A 21209-nucleotide genomic window follows, 5' to 3' on the forward strand; every position below is an offset into this window, starting at 1 on the left:
GGCTTCTGACTTTTGGCAAACTGCGGAGATGCGTGGAAGCTGGTGTGGCCTGTCCAGATAGCCCACATTTCCTACACCCCACTTTGCCCTTTTCCTGTAGTGCTTCCACCCTGAGATCAGCCTTGAAGGGGCAGGGGTGGAGGTGAGGTTGAAACAGACTTCCAGGAAACCCCAATTATCATCAGGCTAAAACTTCAAAACCCCGGGCCCTGAAGATGCTCCGACCTTTCCTGCCCTGAGTGGTTGATCCACCCATTTTCCAGCCTCGGGATTTTGCCATTCTGGCTTGAGGTACGGCTGCTGTTCACTGTCTCTTATCCACTTGAGAGTTTGGCCTATCTCCTCCTTTACTTCTCCAGAGCACCCTGACCACCCTGCCCCATCCTGTAGCCCTCACGAATTCTCCCAACCACGAGTGCAAACGCTTATAAGGATATTAGGTCCTTACTGGCCAGTTTGCCAGCAAGCGTTTGGTCCAGACACCTAGTACTTGTAGAACGAATTAACAAAAGGAAATCAAGCATTGCAATATCGAGTCTGGTGTTTTATTATTATTTTGGTTGAGGCAGGGTCTCAGACTCTTTGCCCAGGCTGGTCTGAAATTCTCAATCCCCCTGCCTCAGCCTTCCAAGCGCTGGGATTAAAGGTGGGAATTACCACCCACGGATGATTGTCATATTCTCCCATTGCACATTGCACGATTCTGTATCTATTTTAACTTTTATTTCTTAATTATTTTTTTTTTACAAAGGTACAAGGAATTTAAGAAACATTAAAACAATCACTCAAACAGCTTCAGGCACGGTTTCAGATGAAAAGCGTAGGCAGGTCCGTTTCTCGCTTCCTGTTTCCCTCTGGGACACGACCTCAAGTTTTGTTCCAGGAAGCAGGACTATTCTAGGGTTAAGGGGGTACAAGCTCATCTCCAAGCACTCTCCTCATCCACACGAAGTTCCTGAGTCAACAGAAAGGGAGCTCCCAAGGCATGAAGGAAGGGGATGAGGGCCTCTTTGCTGCTTGGGTGGACACTGCCTTAGTGGGCAGTGTTGCTCCATTAGCTCAAGAACTAAAAACACAAATCTTAAAAAAAAAAAAAAAAGATGACTTAAAAAAATATCTGATAAAAATTACCTATCCCTCTCCCTTGCTATGAAATAATTTAAATAATTTATTCTAGATGTAAAAAAACAAAACAAAAAATAAATTTGTTCATAGCCGCCTGTGACCTGTTCCTGAATGTGAGGTCTGGTTCCCTTACAGTGGAGATAGCCTTTTTAAGGGGATGGTGTTGTGCAGAAATGGGATGAGAAGCTCCCTGGACCCCACATCTAGCCACATAGATGTGGCAGCCAGTGTTTTTTTGGGCTGGTTTCTTCACTAGGAGGCCATCCTACCCTCTGAACATGGGGTTGGAGTTTTACAAACTGACATACTGGTCACAAATGAGAGAGCCCCTTCCCAGGGGCTTCAGGTCCCTGTCGATGCCTGGAGACTCTTACTCAGATAAGGCGAGCATAGCACAGTATGGAGTCCTAGTGTAGTGTAGTGTAGTGACAGAGAACAAACCAAGGAGCACAGGACTCTGGTGTGTGCAGATACCAGCGACGGTGAGTGACGTGGCCATGTGCAAGCCGGCTTTGTACTTCTGTACTCATGGCCAATACAGGAGCAGGATATGAGGCAAAAGTGCCTCCATCCCCATTTTAAGGAAGCCACCGAGGCAGCTTGTCCAGAGGGCTACACCTCCCACTGCAGGGTCAGCTTCAGTGGGCAGGCCTGGTCATCAGTATGTGCATCCAGGGGGGTGTGAATGGACAACGTGGGTTGAAACCTGTTAGCCTGGATGGCCCTTGCAATTCTTCCTTGAGCTCCAGCCTGACCCTGAGTGATGGAGAAACACTATCTGTTCAGGGGGCGATGGGGGTGGGGGTATCTCCTGTAAACCTTGTCTCAAGTTCTTCTCAGGCACCAGCTGGGCTTGCTGTACAACAAGAAAGAAAAGAGCCTCAGAATTGGGCACAAGACACACAAGGGAGGGCTGCAGGCTTTCAGACCAGGTGCCATCTGGACCCATTTTCTCACCCAGTGCAGTCAACCAGAGTCCTTACTGGTGGCTTTGTCACATCCAGTACTGGACACCCCCCCCCCCCCACCTCCCAGAGGATTTTAGATACCCTGGGTGGAAGTATGTTTCTGCCCTCCTGGAGACAACAGACATGGACACGGCTCTGAGGGTCTGTGTCCCTACCTATGGAACATTCTACCCACATGTGACTGATTCTGGTTGGAAGGATGGGTTTGGCCGCCTGTCTGTGGTTTAGGATCGGGCTAAATCTTCACTCATTCCTCTCAGATTGAGCCCCTCTGCCAGACTGAATTTCTGCACTCAATTGAGGTCATCACGTCAAAGGGTACGGTCAAAATCTAGTCTCTGGTGGAAAGTCACAGAGTGGGCAGCTCATTCGAACCTTCCCCTTGCTCAAATGGAAAAACCGAGACCAGAGAGAAAAGCATTCAGTAAGAGGTTATCAGATAAGTCTGGACACAGCTGCAGGCAGAACCAAAGGATCTTACTGTGGGGACTGGCAACAGCATTGTCAGACAGACCCAGACGGACAGGACCTCAGTTCAGCCCTGCCAGGAAACAGATCTTACTTCTCTCTCTCTGGACCTCAGTTTCCTTACTATAAAATGACCAGTGCAGTGTTTTTCGAACTTTTTTTTTTTTTTTTTTTTTTTTGGTTCTTTTTTTCGGAGCTGGGGACCGAACCCAGGGCCTTGCGCTTCCTAGGTAAGCGCTCTACCACTGAGCTAAATCCCCAGCCCGTTTTTCGAACTTCTAAAAAATAATTTAGCTGTCAAAGTAGCTATTCCAAAGCCGGCTGATGGAGCCGGGGGTATCTTCTGGAATGAGCCCACTGAGCAAAACTGCCTCCTAGTCTATGGCCAGAGTTGCAAACCACAGGCAGGTTGACCTACCCAAATCCTTCCAGCTCTTTCAAGTTTTTCCCCTCTGGGAGGTCATAGCTCCTCACCAGCCCTTAAAATCAGAATTCAGCAGAAGGTAGGGTGTAATCTAAACCAGCCAGGGCAGGAACTGCAGCTTCGAGAAGGCGACAGGAAAGCGGCACCATGTCCCAGTGGGGTCTCTTTCAGAAACAGAGTTTTGTTTTCCTGGTATAAAATATAGAAATAGTGGTTGTTCTCGGGGACCTGCGGTTTGGTTCTGGACCTCTCCACAGAGCCTAGCGGTGTCCCTGAGGGCAAGGATGGAGGAGACCTCTGCTCAGAACTGTCCTAAGACCATCCGCAGGTTTTTGATCTCCAGTTCCAGCTGCTTGGTCTGGACCTCTCTCTGGATTAACAGCTCCCGGAGCCTCCGGATCTCCTCCTGTTGCCGGTAAAACATCTGCAGCAGCTGCGGAAGCACAGTGCAGAGTGAGGTCATCTGGGTGGCTGGGATAGGCAACCGCACAGAGGCTAAGCCGCAAACTTTTGACTTGGTGACAGAGGTTATATTAACAGGGGACAGCCATTTCTCAGCCGTGGCGAAAGCCTCAATGACTTTACCCAACAGCGAAGTTCAAATAACACCGTGTTTGTATCCTATTTCTCCTCCCCAGATCCCTGAGGGGTAGAGCAAAGGGCATTTGGACCGGAAGCCTGAAGACTTGGGGTGGTTTGTTTTTTTCCATCACAAGACTATGTGGCTAATATTAACCTATCGGGATCTAGAATCACCTATGGAGTTTCTAGACCGAGTTAACTGAGAGGGGGAGGACCCACCCTAACTGTAGGTAGCATTAATAAATGGGCTGGGATCCTGGGCTGAAAGTTGAGTGCCAGCACCCGTCTCTGCCTCTGGCTTGTGGAGGCCACGCAGCCCGCCGCCCTGAGCTCCTGCTGCCTTGCCTTCTCCACCATGCTTTAAGTTGTTTCTGCCAAGCCTTTTGTCACAGCAGCAGCAGCAGCAACAACAACAGTAAGAAGTTGCTAATACACAGGCAAATCACCTCACCTGCCCTATGAGTCAGTTTTCTCCTTTGGGAAGTGAAAACTAATCCCTTACCATAATTACCACTGTACGAAATAGCCCTTAGGTGCTGGCAAGGGTCTCTGCTATTCCCCAAAATGCTTATGATATCTCCTTAGGGTGCCAGTGTTAGTACCTCCCTTTCCAGTGTGGGAACTGAGGCTGAGGCTATTCCCATTAGCAGCCTGTCCACAGCGGTTGTCCACCAACCCAGCGTACAGCAGAGGCTGAATGCACGCTGCCTCGAAACACAAGTCTCAAAATCTCAGTGCGGTACTAGGACCATAATGGCACCAAGCCATGCCCTTCTGCACTTCAGACCATTCTCACCACCGTATTCTACACATCCATCATCTTGGTCTATGGCTGCTGTTCAGAGCCCATGTGGTGATTAAATTCCCCAAGTGAGTTAAGGCCCAGCCCAGGCCACCCAGCTACCTGCCCTTGACCTCATTACCCTCGTAGTCCACCACCCTCTCCCATCCTGCAGGCCTCTCCCCTCCTACCTCATTTTCTGTCTTTGGTGGCGGGCATTCGAAAATGTCAAAGCCGTTGGTGAGCCAGGACTTCTCCTCCAGCTGATGCTCCGTGGTCCACTTCGTTACCTTCTCTTCCAATAGAGAGAAGGGTGCCTGGTCACCATCTTCGGCCGGCTGTTTCACGGGTTCTAAGGGCTGAGGTGAAACTTGGACCACAGAATTGGAGAGGAGTCTCTCCGGAGGCAGTGCCTGAGGATCCAGCAGCTCGGAGCCGGGTCTAAGGGACATCATGATAGGCCCTGGGGGTGGAAGCAGGAGGCTGTGAACTGACTGACCATGGGTAGATGGGCGTGGACACAGGCAGGCACTTAGAACCATGGCAGAGGCTTCTGAGGATAGTCTCGAACCCATTCTAGGACAATCAGGTACCAACATGTGAAGCACATGTGTGGGAAAGGAAACCAGCAATGTACGAACGAACCGAACAGCGGAGCACACGTGCACACCCTGGAGCTGCCTCCAGATGCTTGAGTTCCTCAGATGAAGCCTGGCTTTCTCTCTCCCTTCTACCCCTAGACAGGGTCTTGCTCTGTAGTTCTGGGTGGCTCTATACTCAGTCTTCTTGCCTCAGCTCTCCCAAGGGCATGAGCCACCCTGCCTGGCCTTGGCTTTGCTTTGTAAGGAAAAGACCCACTATCTTCTGCTATCTGTCTAGCAAAATAGTGGTTTTGTTTTGTTTTGTTTTTTTGACATCTTCAGACAAGCGTTGTAGACGCAGGAGATTGGGGGCTGGTGGGGGGGATGAGCAGGGCCTACGGAAGTGTCTGAGAAGAGGGATGTAGTAGTAGGCCTCCCATGCTCTAGGGATGCGTGAAGTAACGTGGGGGTGTTGCAGAGGTGCGGACAGAGCCTGCATTGCAAGAATGGGGCAGAATCCAGTCAGGCAGTGGTCTATTGCTTAGAGAATCTTGGGTCACAGAATAACCAGAGGAAATGGGGGAGGGACGGAGGAATGTGGCTGAGGCACCCAGACACTCTGCAGCCACAGTGGCAGTTTTTCTATGGAGTGATGTCCTTTTTACCAGAAGGGGTTTTAGGGACCAGGTCACGGGGGGGGGGGCAGGGCTGGCCGACCAGGACACAACAAAATAAAGATCCAGGCCAAATCTCTCAGTTGCTCGGGACCTCAAGGACTCCATTTTCCTACCCTAGTAGCCTGCTCCCAGCCTCCCTCACTCACCTCTGTTCATTCCGCTGAGCCACTCGTGGGCCGTCAGGGAGGGCTGGGCAGCTGCGGTGGGTGGGTAGATGTCCTCTTGGTAGGATTCTGACTGCAGAGGAAATGGGGACAGTGAAGGCTGAGCCTTGGAGTCTCTCTCTCTCTCTCCCTCTCTCCCAAACCCTGCTGTGAGGAGCCCAGGCCGGGACACAAGGGCACAGCAGAGCGAGTGGGGGATCAGACTCAGCATTCCAGGTCCGAGGGCCGTTCACACTGACCCGGAGAAGGGCTCCCACAATATCGGACTGGGATCTGGGATTCTGACACCCCCGGGCTCTGTGCCCTTCTAGGTGAATATGTCCCTGAGACAGGCCCACATCGCTTACCCTCCGGGGTACAATCATGGACACCGGCTCGATGAGGCTTTTGGTTGTGATCAGTTTGTAGAAGCGGAAGATCTCGCAGGAAGACACATCGAGACCTCTCTTTGGCATGATACCTGTGGCCAGATGGGCAAGGAAATGTGAGAAATCCTGGCACGGCTAGGGCTGCAGAGACCCAGTGGGCAGCGCGAAGGCAGACTGCACGCCTGTGATCAGAAACTGCCCTCCTCCCATGTCTCTCCTCTGTGGGTAGCTCCTCGCCAATAGCTGAGCTGGGCTGCCCTGACCCTGGAAACAAAGCGGGATCCCATAATTAAGCAGAGCCTCCATCTTCAAGGTTTATTATTTTATTTCTTATTTTTATCATTTTAGCTGGATCCTGAAGCCGGTCTACTCTGCTCGAAGGCCCCTATTTCCACCCTCACAGAACCTAAATGCCGATTTTGTATTTTATTTTTCGAGACAGGATCTCATGGAGCCAATGCCGGCCTCAAACTTGTTATGGAGCAGAGAGTGGCCTTGAACTCTTGACCCTCCAGCTTCTATCTCTTTTTTTTTTTTTTTTTTTTTGTTCTTTTTTTCGGAGCTGGGGACCGAACCCAGGGCCTTGCGCTTCCTAGGTAAGCGCTCTACCACTGAGCTAAATCCCCAGCCCCCAGCTTCTATCTCTTGTATCTCTTGACTGCTCGGATTACACATAACAACAACAACAACACACATTATACATACAACACAAACCCTCATTTGTTTGGGGTTTTTTCTTTTTTTTTTGAGGCAGGGTCCTGCTGTTATATAATCCAGGCTGGCCATAACCTTCTGATACTTGGGCCTCCTCGGCCTCCTGAGCCTAGGATTACAGATGTACATTGCTAAACCTGGCTTTCTAAATGTTCCTGACATGGCCACTCCAGTTCTTTTTTCCCCCTCTTTTTCCTTTGTTTGTTTGATACAAGGTCACAAATAAGCCTGCCATGACCTTGAGCTTATGATACAGATACGGATGACCTTGACCTCCGGATCCTCCTGCTCCCATTGGCCAAATGCCTTGCCCTGTCTTAGGAATCTGGTAATACGAGAGGCACCACCAGTGGCAACCCTCTTGGAATTCTAGAGCCAAGAGCCCCAACATGCTGTGCTTGTCCCAACTCATCCGAGCTTCAGTACTGATACTGGCATCAAGAAACAGATGGATACAGCCCATAGACCCCTTTGTCATTCCCTGATGTTTTCCTGCACCAAGGCCTAGCCCCGGTGCCCTGACCCCCACATGGCTCTGGAGTGCCACTCACCGATCCCCTTCTGTGGGTTGTAGGAGCGGTACTCAGTCAGGTAGGTCAGGTGAGGCTTCTCAGTGCTCACCTCATAGTAGCGGATGTTCCCGTCTCCCTGGGGAGGGCAACCCAGAGAGTCAGTGCTGGGCCACCAGTGCTGCACTGGCCCTGGTGACTAAGTACCAACACCCTGACTTTCAGAGTGGACAGCTGGTGGACCCATATCATACAGGGATGCCGGGAAGCATTTTTTGCCAGTTGCCAAGGCTAAGTCCCTGACCAACAACCTGGCCCACCTACGTTTCTCTAGTGCAGAAGCCCTAGGAAAATTCCCACATGACAATCAGTCAGAATGACTGGCCTCAGAGACCACCCTGGCTCTCAGCCATGAGGACATTTTACATTGTCAGAGTCACTCGGAAGAATGAATAGGGAAAAGGGATTCTAGATACAGGACATCCCCACCCATGGAGAGCTACTCTGATTCAAATTCAAAGACTCCCCATTGAGAACCACCATCTGGACCATGAGTTTGGGAGGAACAAGCTTGGGTGGGGTCACACCAAAGCCCCCGGTTCAGGTGGCCCTAGAGGAGCTAGGAAGGAAGGGAAGGCCAGGTGTCTTCTCCACCCTGTACCCCCAAGGACCCTAGGATGTTCTCTGAACATCCCCAGACCTAAGCTTAGTATATCTTATCTGCTGTATCAGTGGTCCAGAGGGCTGCCTCCCTCCTAGGCCAGACTGACCTTCCCCACAATGTACAGCATGCTGGTGTCCGAGTCGAAGAAGGGAAATAGCACACCAGAGGAGCCATCCAAATCCTCCTCTGTGAGGGGCACAGAAAGGTTGTCCTGCAAGGGAAGGGAGACCATCACGTCTGGAGGACCACTCCTGGAACCCCCCATTGGTCCTGAGATTCTAACTGCTGCCCTGGCTGCCGTGGGTGTATGAGTGCGGTTGTTTGAGATAGAAAGCTTGCTGTTCTGTGTGACAAGTTTTGGAAAGAGGTCCTGGTCTTCAAGACAGAGTCTGTGGATTATTCTCTGGAGGAAATGATATTTAGGCAGCACTGCCCCATCCCACAGTCAGCCTTTTATAAAAATATTTATGCATTTTTTAATTTTATGTGTGTGGGTGTTCTGCCTGTATGCATGTCTGTGCACCATGTGCATGCAGTGCCCGAGTATACCAGCAGAGGGCGTCAGACTCTCAGAAACTAGAGTTACAGTTGTGAGCAGCCACATGGGTGCTAGGAACCAAACCTGGGGCTCTGCAAGAGCATCAAGTACTCTTAGCCCCTGAGTCATCTTTGTCAGCAGTTTTGTTCTTCACAAATCGTTTTGAAAAGTATTTGAGACGGGGCTTCACTCTGTAGTCTACATTAGCCTCGAACTCAGAGCAATTCTCCTGTCTGGGATTGTAAGCATGACCGACCTGGCTGGTTTTTTTTTTTTTTTTTCTTTTCTCCTTTTCTTTTCTTTTTCCAGCATTGAAAATTAAACCTGGGGATTCATGATATTGGGAAAACACCCCACCACTGAGCTACATCTACACATCTCTTTTAAAATTGAGAACTGGGCTGGAGAGACGGCTCAGTGGTTAAGAGCATTGACTGCTCTTCCAAAGGTCCTGAGTTCAAATCCCAGCAACCACATGGTGGCTCACAACCATTTGTAATGGGATCTGATGCCTCTTCTGGTGTGTCTGAGTACAGCAACAGTGTACTCACATACATAAAATAAATAAATCTTAAAAAAATAAGAAAAAAATAAAATTGAGAACTGAGAGGCAGTGTTGAGGCTGGCCTTGAACTCACTGTCCTTGTAACCAAGGCTTTCAGGCACATAAGTTTTCACATGCTGGACTTAACTCAATATGTAGCTCTCAGTCCTCCTTCATCGCTAAGTGCTAGGTCCAGCTACCCATTTATTTTAACAAAATGAAGGAGACAGATGTGCTTTACCGCAGGTAGGTGGGAGGCCCTGCATTCTGTCCCCAGCTCTTGAAAACACAGAACAGCCCTGCTTACCTTCCAACCACAGTGGGCCTGTGCAAGCCCTGGACCTGCTCTCCGGATGTCCCCCGCCTTGCTTTAGCCCCTCCCCAGAGCCTCTCTTGGGACCCCACCTCCTTCCGGAATCAGGAGATGTACAAGCCTGGCTGGCTGGTACTCATCCCTGGCCCCCAGCCCTGCTGCCCGCTGACTAAGTGCGAAGCTGAAGGAAGAGAGAGGTACGTGTGTGTGTGTGTGTGTGTGTGTGTGTGTGTGTGTGTGTGCACGCGCGCGCGTGCGCGCATGTGAGCAAAGGGAGGTGGGGCTGGGCTGCAGGGCGATGGAGAGGCCAGGTACAGACTCACCTGGTCCCACAGGGCCATCTGCCGGTTGTTCCAGCGGGACGTACCCGTGGATAGCAGCTTCTTGAGGTTCCCCAGGAACAGTACTTTGTTGGCCCGATGCCCCTTGTAGCTGGCTTCCTGGAGGTCAGTGGATAGGTGTGGTCAGTGTTGGGGAGCTGAGGGGAGGGGACTCCCAGCTGCAGGTGGGGTTCCTGCCTCCCTCTCCACTTGGCTCCTGCTGCAACCTTGCTGTCATAGGTTCTTCCTGTCCTCAAGTGAAATCTCTCATTCTACCGAGCGCTTCTGAATAGAGTTGGGCAAACCTCTCCCCTCTCCGCTCTTTTCTCGACACAGGGCCTTGTGATCTAGCCCAGGCTGGCCTTGAACCCTCACTCCTCCTGTCTCAAGATTACAACATGTGCCATCATACCCTGCTCCACAGTGAGCACTTGCCCTGAGCCAGGCAGGAGGGCGTGGCTATGTACTGGCACTCGAATTGTCCTATTCAACTTCAATGAGGAAGGATGAGTGGTCCACTGCAGCTTCTGAGCACAGGCTCAGAAAGCAGAAAGTACCGGCCTAAGGCGGCCCCTGACCCTTGGCCAGTGACAGAGAAGAGGCACATGACCAGCTCTGAGGTCAGAACAGGTTCACAGCCCACCTCTCTACACAGGCTAATCATTTCCTTTCTCTGGCCTTAGTTTTCTCATCTGTAGAGTGGACACAGCATATCTCAACACCCCCCTCTCCCATGATGCTGAGGCCAGCTAGGGAGGCTGCCTCCAGAGGCTGAGCCCAGCTGCTGACAATGCTGTCTGTCACCCCATTCCCAAAGTATCCCTGGAACCTCGGCCCAGCACAAACCTGGAGGACAATCCCTAGTCGGGGGTCAACAATCCGAATCTTGCGGTCCTTACAGGTGGTGGCCAGCAGGCTGCCGTTGGTGTTGAAGGACATGGAGAGGATCACATCTTGGTGACAGTTGATTGTCCTCACCGGCCCAGAAATTACAGAGTCCTTTGTGTCCAGGTTCCACACCATCACCTGCCCGGCAGAGTGCTGTCTCTGAGCACAGTGGCCCTTCCTCCCAGCCCCCACAGCCACACAACAGCAGGCAGCAGCGGCAGCAGCGGTGGGGTGGCGAAACACAGTACTCCCAGGAGGGAAGGTGCAGCTGGCAGCCAGGGCACTCCTGAGGGGTGTGGCTGAGGCTGTATGCACAGCCGGGATGCTGCTGGGAGTCAGGCTGTCTAATTGAAGAAAATCACCACCAGCCTTTGAGCAACAAAACGTTTATGTTGGGAGGACCTGGGCTGTGAGGTTTTTTTTTTTTGGTTCTTTTTTTCGGAGCTGGGGACCGAACCCAGGGCCTTGTGCTTCCTAGGCAAGCGCTCTACCACTGAGCTAAATCCCCAAACCCAGTGAGGTTTTTTCAGGAGTAGTACACCTTGCTTTCTGTTCATAACCAGGGATGTCAAAGGAGCCTGTAGCCACAGCCTAAGGATGAGCTGCCACAGGTTCCGAGAGTCTCCAGTGCTGGGAATGGTGGGTCGCAGTCACCATGGCCCATGACCTCTGGGCACTAGGTGGAGATGGGGGAAGTGTCCGGTGAGCCCAGCCCACTCCCCTGAGGTTGACTGAGTGCACTGAACTGTGTCCCGATCCTGTCTACCTAGAACCTCAAATGGGACTGTCTGTCAACAAGGTCTTGACAGATGTAGTTAGTAGACATGAGGTCACAACAGGTGAGGAAGGGTTCTCAATCTAACAGTGAGAGGAAGCAAGGACACACACACACACACACACACACACACACACACACACACACTCACACGGAGGCAGTCAACAGTAAGGCCTGTGGAAGCAGTAGGCTGCCAACACCTTGCCTGAGTCTTTCTAGTCAACAGAGCTCTCAGAGAAGCTTCTAGAAGTGCCGCTGTGTGTGGTTTCCTGTGTACGGGAGCCTCAGACTCACCTTGTAATCATAGCCAGCACTGAAGAGAATGTTGGCAGTTGTGGGGTGCCACTCCACCAGCCCCACCCTGCGTGCGTGACCCATCAACTCCTTCCTGTAGGTTGTGAGGTTCCTGGTCAGCAGCTGCTTGGGGATGTTCCAGATCTTAATCTGGAGGGGAGACACAGGCAGGAGTGTGAGCTGGGGGCATCTCGAGGCTGTTGCTATCATAAGCCAGAGATTTACTAGCGCCTGGCAGAAGGACCTTGTTGTTGCCCTCCGCTGGGGCCCCGACTGCAGGGTGAAACTGGAGACTCCCCAAAGCCCTCCACTTATAAGCAGGGCTGATCTTGACTAGAAGACAGGCCTTACTCTCAAACTTGCCCCAGGGGCTTTGACCATCACCATGACCTGAGCTGAGCAGGCAGGGTGGACCCAGGATGGAAGGGGCTACAGGGCAAAGGGTAAGGTCTCCGTCCCGGAAAAATACAACACAGGACCACAGGGAAAGCATAGGACATGGAGCCCAGGAAACGTGCTCGCTCTCTCGTGTTCTGCTGGGTTCTCGCTGGTGTTCAGATCCTATCCCAAAGATACGCAGGTTTCCCACGAAGCTTTGCTTGCAGCTCAGGGACATTTCCTGGTGTTGGCCTTAACATCAGGCCATGAACTGTACCTGCTCTGTGTGTGGGTCTGGAGGGAGACAGGTCTGGGCTTAGGAGGGGGAGGCGTGTCCTGAAGGAAATGGCACCTACCATGTCCTGGGGAGGAGGAGCAGGGAGCACTTTGCAAGGATTCATTTACATGCAGTGGGGTTGTAGTCACCCAGTCCCCCCAGTCCCCCTAGCCCCCCATCCCCCACTACCATCCCTGCCCCAGCATCCTGTTCCTTCCCCTCCCCCAGAGCACGCAGAAAGAAGCCTTTCAGGAAGACCTGGTAGGGTGTGGTGGTTCATGCCCGTGATCCTAGCACTAGGGATCCACAGTGGGAGGATTATAATTTTAAGGTCAGCCTGGGATACACTGTGAGACCCTGTCTCAAAACAAACCCCCCCCCCCAGTTAAAACAAAACACCCTGTTTGTAATATCTTTTAGGGGGATTTTCGGAGCAGTCCTTAAAGGAGAGGTTTGAGGAGAGCAGCTGTGTTTTGCATAAGCCTGAGGGTTGGAGACCAGCCAAGTTCTCAGGCCTGACCCCAAGCTCCTACCCGGAACTTTCTGCTCTGAGACAAACTCTTACATACAACTGAGGATGAGGCTGGCCTTGAACTTGAGATCTTCCTGCCTCAGCTTCCCCAGAGCTGGGATTCCAGGTGTGCACCACCAACCAGCTTTCTCAGTGTTCTCTATCTTTCCCCCACCCTGCTTCCTTCCATAATAAAGTCTCTTTCTCTTTTTGTCTCAGCTGTCGAGCAGCCCTGAGCTAAATTTAGGAACTCAGCGGCTGCATCCTGCAGCACTGACATTTCTAGCAGTCCATCACTTCTGCTCTATGTAGTCATTTCTCTCAAGGGAAGCAGGACAGAGAAGAGGTTCCCAAAGTCAGACAGGCCTCAGTTTGAAGCCAGTTCTGCCGCCTGTGCTGTGCAACGTTGGGAAAATTGCTGTGTCTCTCTGATCCCCAGCTTGTCTATGAAACAGCCCACTCAGTAGGGTGCTGGGAAGACAGAGTGATAGTCAGAATACAGCAGGGTGGGCTGGAGAGATGGCTCAGTGGTTAAGAGCACTGACTGCTCTTCCAGAGGTCCTGAGTTCAAATCCCAGCAACCACATGGTGGCTCACAACCATCTGTAATATACATTAAATAAATAAATAATATATATTTAATGTATATATATAATGTGTATATATATATATATAAAATAAAAAGAATACAGCAGGGTGACAAGAAAGGCTGACTGTGGCTTTATCCACACCCAATTACATTGCCCTTATTTATTGAGTGTGTGAGCATGCACACATTTACTGCTGGGTTTGTGGAGTTCTGTGGACGACTTGTCAGTTCTCTCTGGCCACCATGGGAGTCCATGAGATGGATACACGGGGTTGTCAGGCTTGGCAGGACCCCCTCACTCCCCACCCCCATCTCTCAGGACCATCCATACTTTAATTATTGGCTTATGACTGCGCCCTTTGTTTTAAGTCACGACCACTGTATCTTTGAAGTGGGTGCCAGAGGGACAAAAAACAGTGCTGAACATTGTGTGGAAAAGTGTGTGCTCCTGGCCTGGGCCTTGAGCTCAAGCTCACTGGGGGCTGGGTGTATCGAAGACTGCTATCTATGCTCCCAGCTTCTCAGGAGCTCGGAACAGGATTGCTTGAATCCAGGAGTTTGAGATCACCCCCCAGTGACACAGATTTGGGGTTGGTTGGCCTCTTGGGGTGGTTTTGGGTCTACGTTCACATAAGTCCATTCCTTGTCCTTCGTTTATTCATGGCCCGATCTTTCTTGGTCTCCTCACAGCATCTCCAAATCCCCAAGGGTCGAGCTCCCCTAAGAACACTAGTCTCACTGGATCTTCATGAGATGGGCAGAAGCTATTACAGCCATTACATTTTACAGGAGGGGAAACTGAGGCCCTTAGAGAGGTGCCATGGATCCCAAGTCCCACACACCCACAATGTTGCCTCCAGCTCTCACTTCCTTCCTGTGACATCACCTCAGCCTAGTGTTATGGAGACCAAGCCAGGACTGGTCTCTGAGGGCAGGCTTGGGTACCTGCCTTCCATCCTCCTCCCGGCATTCCTCTGCTCCTGACGTGTTGGCACTCACCGTGGCATCTTCTGAACAGGAGGCAATCTCAAAGTCATCGAAAGGATTCCACTTGATGTCCAAGACGTTCCCTCTGTGCCCACAGACCTTGGGGTAGTGAGGGTCCAACTTTCCCGTCTGTAAAACAGTGTCACAGGCATCAGGAGACTGTCACAGCATCACAGGAGGCTGGCAGGATGGACCGTAGCGTCAGTCAGACAGTCATCACCAAGCAAGCAGGAAAATGTAAGGGGAAGAGTCAGGGCAGCATACCTTTCCCATGTCCACTGTGTGACCCCGGGGAAATCACTTAACCTTTCTGAACCTTCCCATCCTCCTTGGCACAGGGTAGGATGTAATGGGTGTTTCACAGGCTGGACTGAGGACCATGGGAATGGTCTATCCCAGTGTCCAGTGCCCAGTAGGTGTGCAGTCTGGGCCTTTTCCATCCCATGCAACTGTTGGAACTAATGTGGTACAGACATTTCTGAAAATGGCATGGCTATTAAATGCTGAGAGGTACCGAGTGACCCATCAAGGACCTAGATTCGTCCCTGAGAGAAATGAAAATAGGGGTCCACTTGAGACTCCTCTATTAGCATCTACAGCAGCACTGTCTATGACAACCAAAAGGAGGAGGCCACAGCAGCATTGTCTATGACAACCAAAAGGAGGAGGCCACCCAGATGCTCACCAAGTGACATGTGGGAAACGCAATGCAGAGCATGGTTATTATACAGTGGAATTTTATTCAGCTAGAAAAAGGAAAACGGTGAATGAACCTTGAAGGCATCAGTCCAAGTTGAAAGGCTACTTATCAACAGGAGAGGTGGCACATATCTGTGACCCAGCACTAGGGAGGCCATTTTGGACTTAAACATAAAATCAGATATTAGTTAGGCCTTGGTCCTACTATCCCAGCCACTTAGAGGCTGAGACGGGAGGGTCTCTTGGGCCCAGGAACTGAAAGGAAGCCTGGACGACGCAGTGGAATGGTCACGCACACATGGGAAACAGGGAAATCAGAGGCAGAGCACCTGCCTGGCATGCTGAAGACCCTGGGCTCAGTCCTGACCACCACGGAGGAGGAAGGACGTGTACATGCATGCACACACACACACACACACACACACACACACACACACCCCAAATGGGAGTTGTGTCATTTGCTAGTGATGCGTGAGGCAATAGAAAGGGTTACCATGCTCAGTTAGATGGCTCTGCCTCCATTGTTGGAAGCAACAGCCTCCTGGACAGGACAGGCAGGTCATGTCCCCTAGGCCTCCTGTGAGGGACCAGTCTTAGCTCTTTGCCCAGCCTCTAGGCCATTCAGTGCACAGTCCCCAGAGTGCACTGGGTTCCCCAGCCCAGTGTTGCTCAGGCTGGCCTTGAACTCCTGATCTACAGGGCATTTATAGATAAGCACCACAACTGGCTCTCAGGGTGAGGTTTTGAAAATTAAAATCCAATCACGTCCTCTACCTATTTTCACTCCTCGAGGCCCTTCCTCAGGTTTGAAATGTAACAATCTCTTCCTTGTAGGACTGCAAAGGGTTAAGTGAGAGAGGAAATGAGAAGCACAAGCAGGGAGGAGCTGAGGTAAAGGCTCAGCACTAGTAACTATGCCCATGGCAGAAAATCTGTATCTCAAGGCTGAGGGAAGGAGAAGGAGGAGGAAGAGGAAGGGGAAGGAAGGAGGAAGAGGAAGAGGAAGGAAGGAGGAAGAAGGCAGGAGGAAGAAGAGGGGAGGAGGAATAGTAAGTAGGAAGCAGCAGCACTAACAACTGTTTGTGTGCAGATGATGGAAACATGGACTTCTTTTAATCATTTTCTTCCCCCCCCCCCCTTTTTTCTTGAGATATAATCTCTTGTAGCCCAGGCTGGCCTTCAACTCATCATACAGCAAATTTTTTAAAGATTTATTTTATATATATGGAGCTCTATCTGCAAGTGCATCTGCGTGCCAGAAGAGGGCATCAGATCCCATTATAGATAATTGTGAGCCAACATGTGGTTGCTGGGGATTGAACTCAGGACCTCTGGAAGAGCACCTGGTGCTCTTAATCACTGAGCCATCTCTCCAGTCCCTAGTTTTGTACTTTTATTTATTTTTTTTAAAGATTTATTTATTTATTATATATAAGTACACTGTAGCTGTTCAGACACACCAGAAGAGGGCATCAGATCTCATTACAGATGGTTGTAAGCCACCATGTGGTTGCTGGGATTTGAACTCAGGACCTTTGGAAGAGCAGTCACTGCTCTTAACCACTGAGCCATCTCTCCAGCCCAGTTTTGTACTTTTAATCCTCAACTCTGCTTCCTATGTGCTGAGGTTATAGGTGTGACTACTATTATTCTTTGAAAGCAATTTTCCGTGTTTTTTGGCATAAAACAGAAAAGGCATTTATTTCTGTAATCCCAGCACTTGGGAGGCAGAGGCAGAAGGACTGAGTGTCCATAGGCTGAACACAATCTGATCTACATATCATATCAAGTTCCAGATCAGCCAGGACTATGAAGTGGGAACTCATAACTACATTTCTGAACAGATGGTCCTTCTAGGGTTAGTTGAGGCTTGGTTCTCGAGTTCAAAGCATTTTCAGGCATGTAGGAATGGTGAACACACAGGCCAGGCTTTCTAATGCTATACCTGTGGCAGGCATCACTAATGGATCACAATACTCTCAAGCAGACTAGAGGAGGGACACTCCCAGGGCCATTGGGACTCAGAGGAACAGAGCCGGGCCTCTGCCCAACAAGTCGAAGTGAACTTCTGGTGGACTTCCTATACTCTGAGGAGTGATTGCCCTGGCCCTGCTTCCTACATTCTTTCCCTTTTCTTGTACCACTTCCTGGGTCAAAGGGTACGGCAATACAGAATCTTTTGCTATAAGTCTGATTGCTCTGGGCCTTTATCTTTGTTCTCTGGCCCAGAGCCATGGCCTTGTTTCTGCCCTGCAGGTTTCTCAGGAAATGCCAATTGCAAGGCAGGTCTTGGGCTAATCCTAGGCAAGCAGCCAACAGGCCACCTACACCACACCCTCATCCTCACCTCCTGTAGAGTCTGTTGCTTCAGGGCTAGGTTGACCATCAGAGCTGGGCTCCTCTGGGGCCCACAGAGCCGAAGCCACATCAGCCCACTCCTCCCACTCAAGACCCAGAGCATTAGTGATTTAGTTGTCTGAAGCTATTGACTAGGCTGCTAAAAGCCTGTCTGGGAGGCATTTACAATTAGTAGGCTGTTTTTATCTTTCTGTCCATTAGATCTGCACTCAGCCAGGGAGAAGCTTCTGGTTTATTGGAACACCAAACTTTAAGTCAGGGGTGACAGTGCTGCCTCTCTCAAACCTCAGCCAGGCCTGGCTGGTTACAGGAGCTGGCTACCAAGACTGTGTAGGACTACAAGTCAATGGGGGCTGCCCTGAGACAGGTGGAGAGGGTAGAAGTTAGGATTCCTACAAGGTACAATGAACGGTGGGGGTGGGACAGCTACAGATCCAGGTTCTGGGATAGGGAGAGTTATGGTGGGCCTGGGAGCATGGCTCGACCTACTACAAGAGAGCTTACCGCTTCAAGCTCCTCCCAATTACAAAGTGGAGCTGGAGCGGCCTGGGTGGGGGAACAGAGAAATCACACAGTAGGGCTGAAGTTCAGCTGACTCCTGCTTCCTGGGGTTGAACCTCGGCTACACCACTTCATTACTGTTCAAGCTGGGCCTCTGAGCTCGGCCCAGGGCCTTGGTTTCTTCCTCTACAGAATAGGGGAATTGAAAAATTCACTTGCAGTGTGTGTGTGTGTGTGTGTGTGTGTGTGTGTGTGTGTGTGTGTGTGAGAAGTGTGTAGTAAGGACTGAGAATTTGCTGGGGCATAAGGCTCTACAAAGCAGCCTGCATCGGTCCATCTGAAGCCACTGCAACTATCCACCCACAGTTTTGTAGGGTGCTGGGGAAGGAACTTGGGTGTCATATATGCTAAGCTGCCTTGGGCTACACCCAAAACACACCCAACTTTAATTGTTGCTTGGTATGTTCCAGGGCCCAGGGATATATTTAGTGTGAGAACAAACTGTTCAGGTGGTGGGGGTAGAGTCAAATACACACACAGACACACAAACTTATCCACCAATATACACATGAACACATGTGCACACACACAAGCACATACATGGATATATGCAAACATGTGCATATGCACATACATATACTTGTGCATATACTTGCATACATGCACACAGAAGACACACAAACAATGCACATGTATGGAAAGACAGACACATGCACGCAGATAAACACACACACATACACACACATACATGCACACACACATGCGCACACACAAATGTACATACACACACACGCACACACGCACACACACACACACACACACACACACACACACACACACACACCACTTCCTATACCAGTTTAAGAACCCAGTGAACGGTCCTCTCCATTTCTTCTAGACCAGCACTGTTAAGGTGATCATTTGGACCCCAAGTCCTAGGCCCCTTTGATCTGGTCTTTGTATATCAGTGTCCCAGGGCCTACCTCCTGGGCTCTGTCTGTTTTCTCCTTTCTTCTTCTATACCTCACCCAAAGTTCACATCCCTCATGCCCTGGGAGGCTCTGTCTGGTACAGGCGCAGGCCTCAAAGTCCAGACCTTCTATCCTGTTTGGAGGTTCCAGGCAGCTTCTGCACACACCTCGCCATTCCCCTTTGTACCCCAGCAGACTTCAGTTGCCAAGGCTGCAGGGTAGGTTGTGAAACTCACCCTTCTGGCCTTCTTCCAGAGACTCACTGCTCCGTGCACAGGGGAGAGGCACCTTGCCTGAGGTGGCACCCTTTCTAAGCTTTGAATCTCTGCATGGGAGATACTCTGGTAAGATCTAGGACAGGAGGCTAAGGCAAGCTGCGCTCTGCCCTGCACTTTCAGTAGGGGCAGTGGGGCTATGCTGCTTTCACTCACCCTTGTGCCCACACTTCTCTGGGCCTGGCTTGGTGGCAATCTCTGAACCAGCGAGATGCCAAGCATAAACAGGCAGTGAGCTGCCGCTGCAGCAGGGAAGGGTGGATTAGGAGATCAGGAGACTTTCTTGCCACACCCAGCCCCAGGGTTCTCATCTATAGCTCATAGGGCCCCAGCAGCCCATCTAGACAATGGGTAATACTTTTTCCAAACAGGCCAGTGTCAGTGAGGCTCCAGTATGTGCAAATACCCTACATCTACTATGCTAAAGTGGCTGCTATGCTGTTGACTTCTAGGAAGCAGGGCACTGGTGGGTCCCCATCCCTTTCTCTGCATTTAGTGCCCGTTCAGACTTACTGGATGTGGCCAGGTGTGGTGGCTTATGCTTGTAATCTCAGTCTTTGGGAGGCCGAGGCAATGAAAAACACCAGCTTGAGGCTAGCCTGGGCTACATAGAGAGCCCCTGCCCTAAAGATATATTAAAAAAAGAAAGAAAAAGGAAAAGAAAAGAAACATTTCTATTTCAGATCCTCAACAAAAGGTGGCTCACACCTGTATCTGAAGCACTTGAAGCTGAGGCAGGAGGACCGCCTCCACTTCAAGGCCACCTGGGGCTACCTGGTGAGCTCTGCCTAGTCTGGCTGGGTGCGATGGTAGACCTCATCTCAATATCCACTTACCCACCAAAGAGGGAAAGAGTTGTGAGAAGTTTAATTTGTTTCGGTTTTAAAGATGAGGTCTTACTGTGCAACCCAGGCTGACCTTAAACTCTGGGCAATCCTCCTGCCTCAGCCTCTGGACTGCTGGGGTTACAGGTGTATGCCAGGTCACCTACCCTGCAGTTTCTAAGAACATTGAGTTCATGGCTACCTTATGATACAGCAGCCGTCTTTAGTGTTCACAGAGGAAGTGATCACAGAGAGGCAGCTTCACTCAGAACAGCCCTGAACTGGAATCAATCAGATGCTTGGCTTGTTTGGTTTGTTGCGGGACAAGGTGTCCCTGGGTAGCCTGGGTTGGGGTTATCCTTCTGCTTCAGCTTCCCAAGTGCCATAGGTGTGGGTAGTAGTTTTAGACTACCAAGTGTGTGTGTGTTGTGTGTGTGTGTGTGTGTTGTGTGTGTGTTATGTGTGTGAGTGAGTGTGTGTGTTATGTGCATGCATGTGAATGTGTTGTGTGCATGTGTGAGTGTGTGTGTGTTGTGTTTGTGTGTGTGTGTTGTGTTTGTGTGTGTGTGTTTTGTGTGTGTTGTGTGTGTGTTTTGTGTGTGTTGTGTGTGTGTTGGGTGTGTGTTTTGTGTGTGAGTGTTGTGTGTGTGTTTTGGTGTGTGAGTGGTGTGTGGTGTGTGGTGTGTGTGTGTGTGTGTGTGTGTGTGTGTGTGTGTGTGTGTGTAGGGTTTTGGCCCAATGCCTCATGTATGAAAGGAAAGAACTCTCCACTGGCTTTATCCTGCCTCCTACTAGGTAGCTTTTGGTGGGTGAATGGTTAAATACCCTATTAACTGCAACTGAGGCAACTTAGAAAAGCATAGGAAATTAAGGGCACAGGAGAAGATAGCAAAGCCCCTTCAAGATCTAGTTTGTCTTTCCTGGTGGCCGAGAGTCAAGAAATGCCCCCCCCTCAAGAAAAAAAAGCATGACGCCAAATTGCCTACGGGGATAATGTATGTTTTCTGGAAAGCATCTCGAAGGATGTTAAAGCAACAAACAGAAAAGAAGGAAGAAAGGAAGAGAGAGGGAGAGGTGTGGTAGTACACACACCCACAGTCTCAGCACGTGGGACGGAGAAGCAGGAAGATCACAAGTAGGAG

General features: G+C 50.6%; 1 protein-coding gene across 4 annotated transcripts in view; it reads right to left on the minus strand.

Annotated features, from left to right (window-relative positions):
• Positions 1-531: 531 nt before the first annotated feature.
• Positions 532-21209, minus strand: part of Coro2a (coronin 2A) — a 56051-nt gene continuing 35373 nt past the window's right edge. For 3 of the 4 annotated variants that reach the window (XM_087548942.1, XM_087548941.1, XM_087548943.1), the window contains 10 exons: positions 14452-14568; positions 11698-11847; positions 10587-10766; positions 9744-9860; positions 8132-8236; positions 7404-7500; positions 6118-6230; positions 5753-5843; positions 4540-4811; positions 532-3418 (listed from right to left, as the gene is read on the minus strand). In XM_087548942.1, the coding sequence (XP_087405068.1) occupies positions 3287-3418; positions 4540-4811; positions 5753-5843; positions 6118-6230; positions 7404-7500; positions 8132-8236; positions 9744-9860; positions 10587-10766; positions 11698-11847; positions 14452-14568 (1374 nt within the window). In that variant the 3' untranslated portion in view covers positions 532-3286. 4 annotated transcript variants of the gene reach the window in all.

This window comes from Rattus norvegicus, chromosome 5 (assembly GCF_021556685.1).
Source record: "Rattus norvegicus strain SHRSP/BbbUtx chromosome 5, alternate assembly SHRSP_T2T, whole genome shotgun sequence".
Taxonomy (NCBI): Eukaryota; Metazoa; Chordata; class Mammalia; order Rodentia; family Muridae; genus Rattus; species Rattus norvegicus.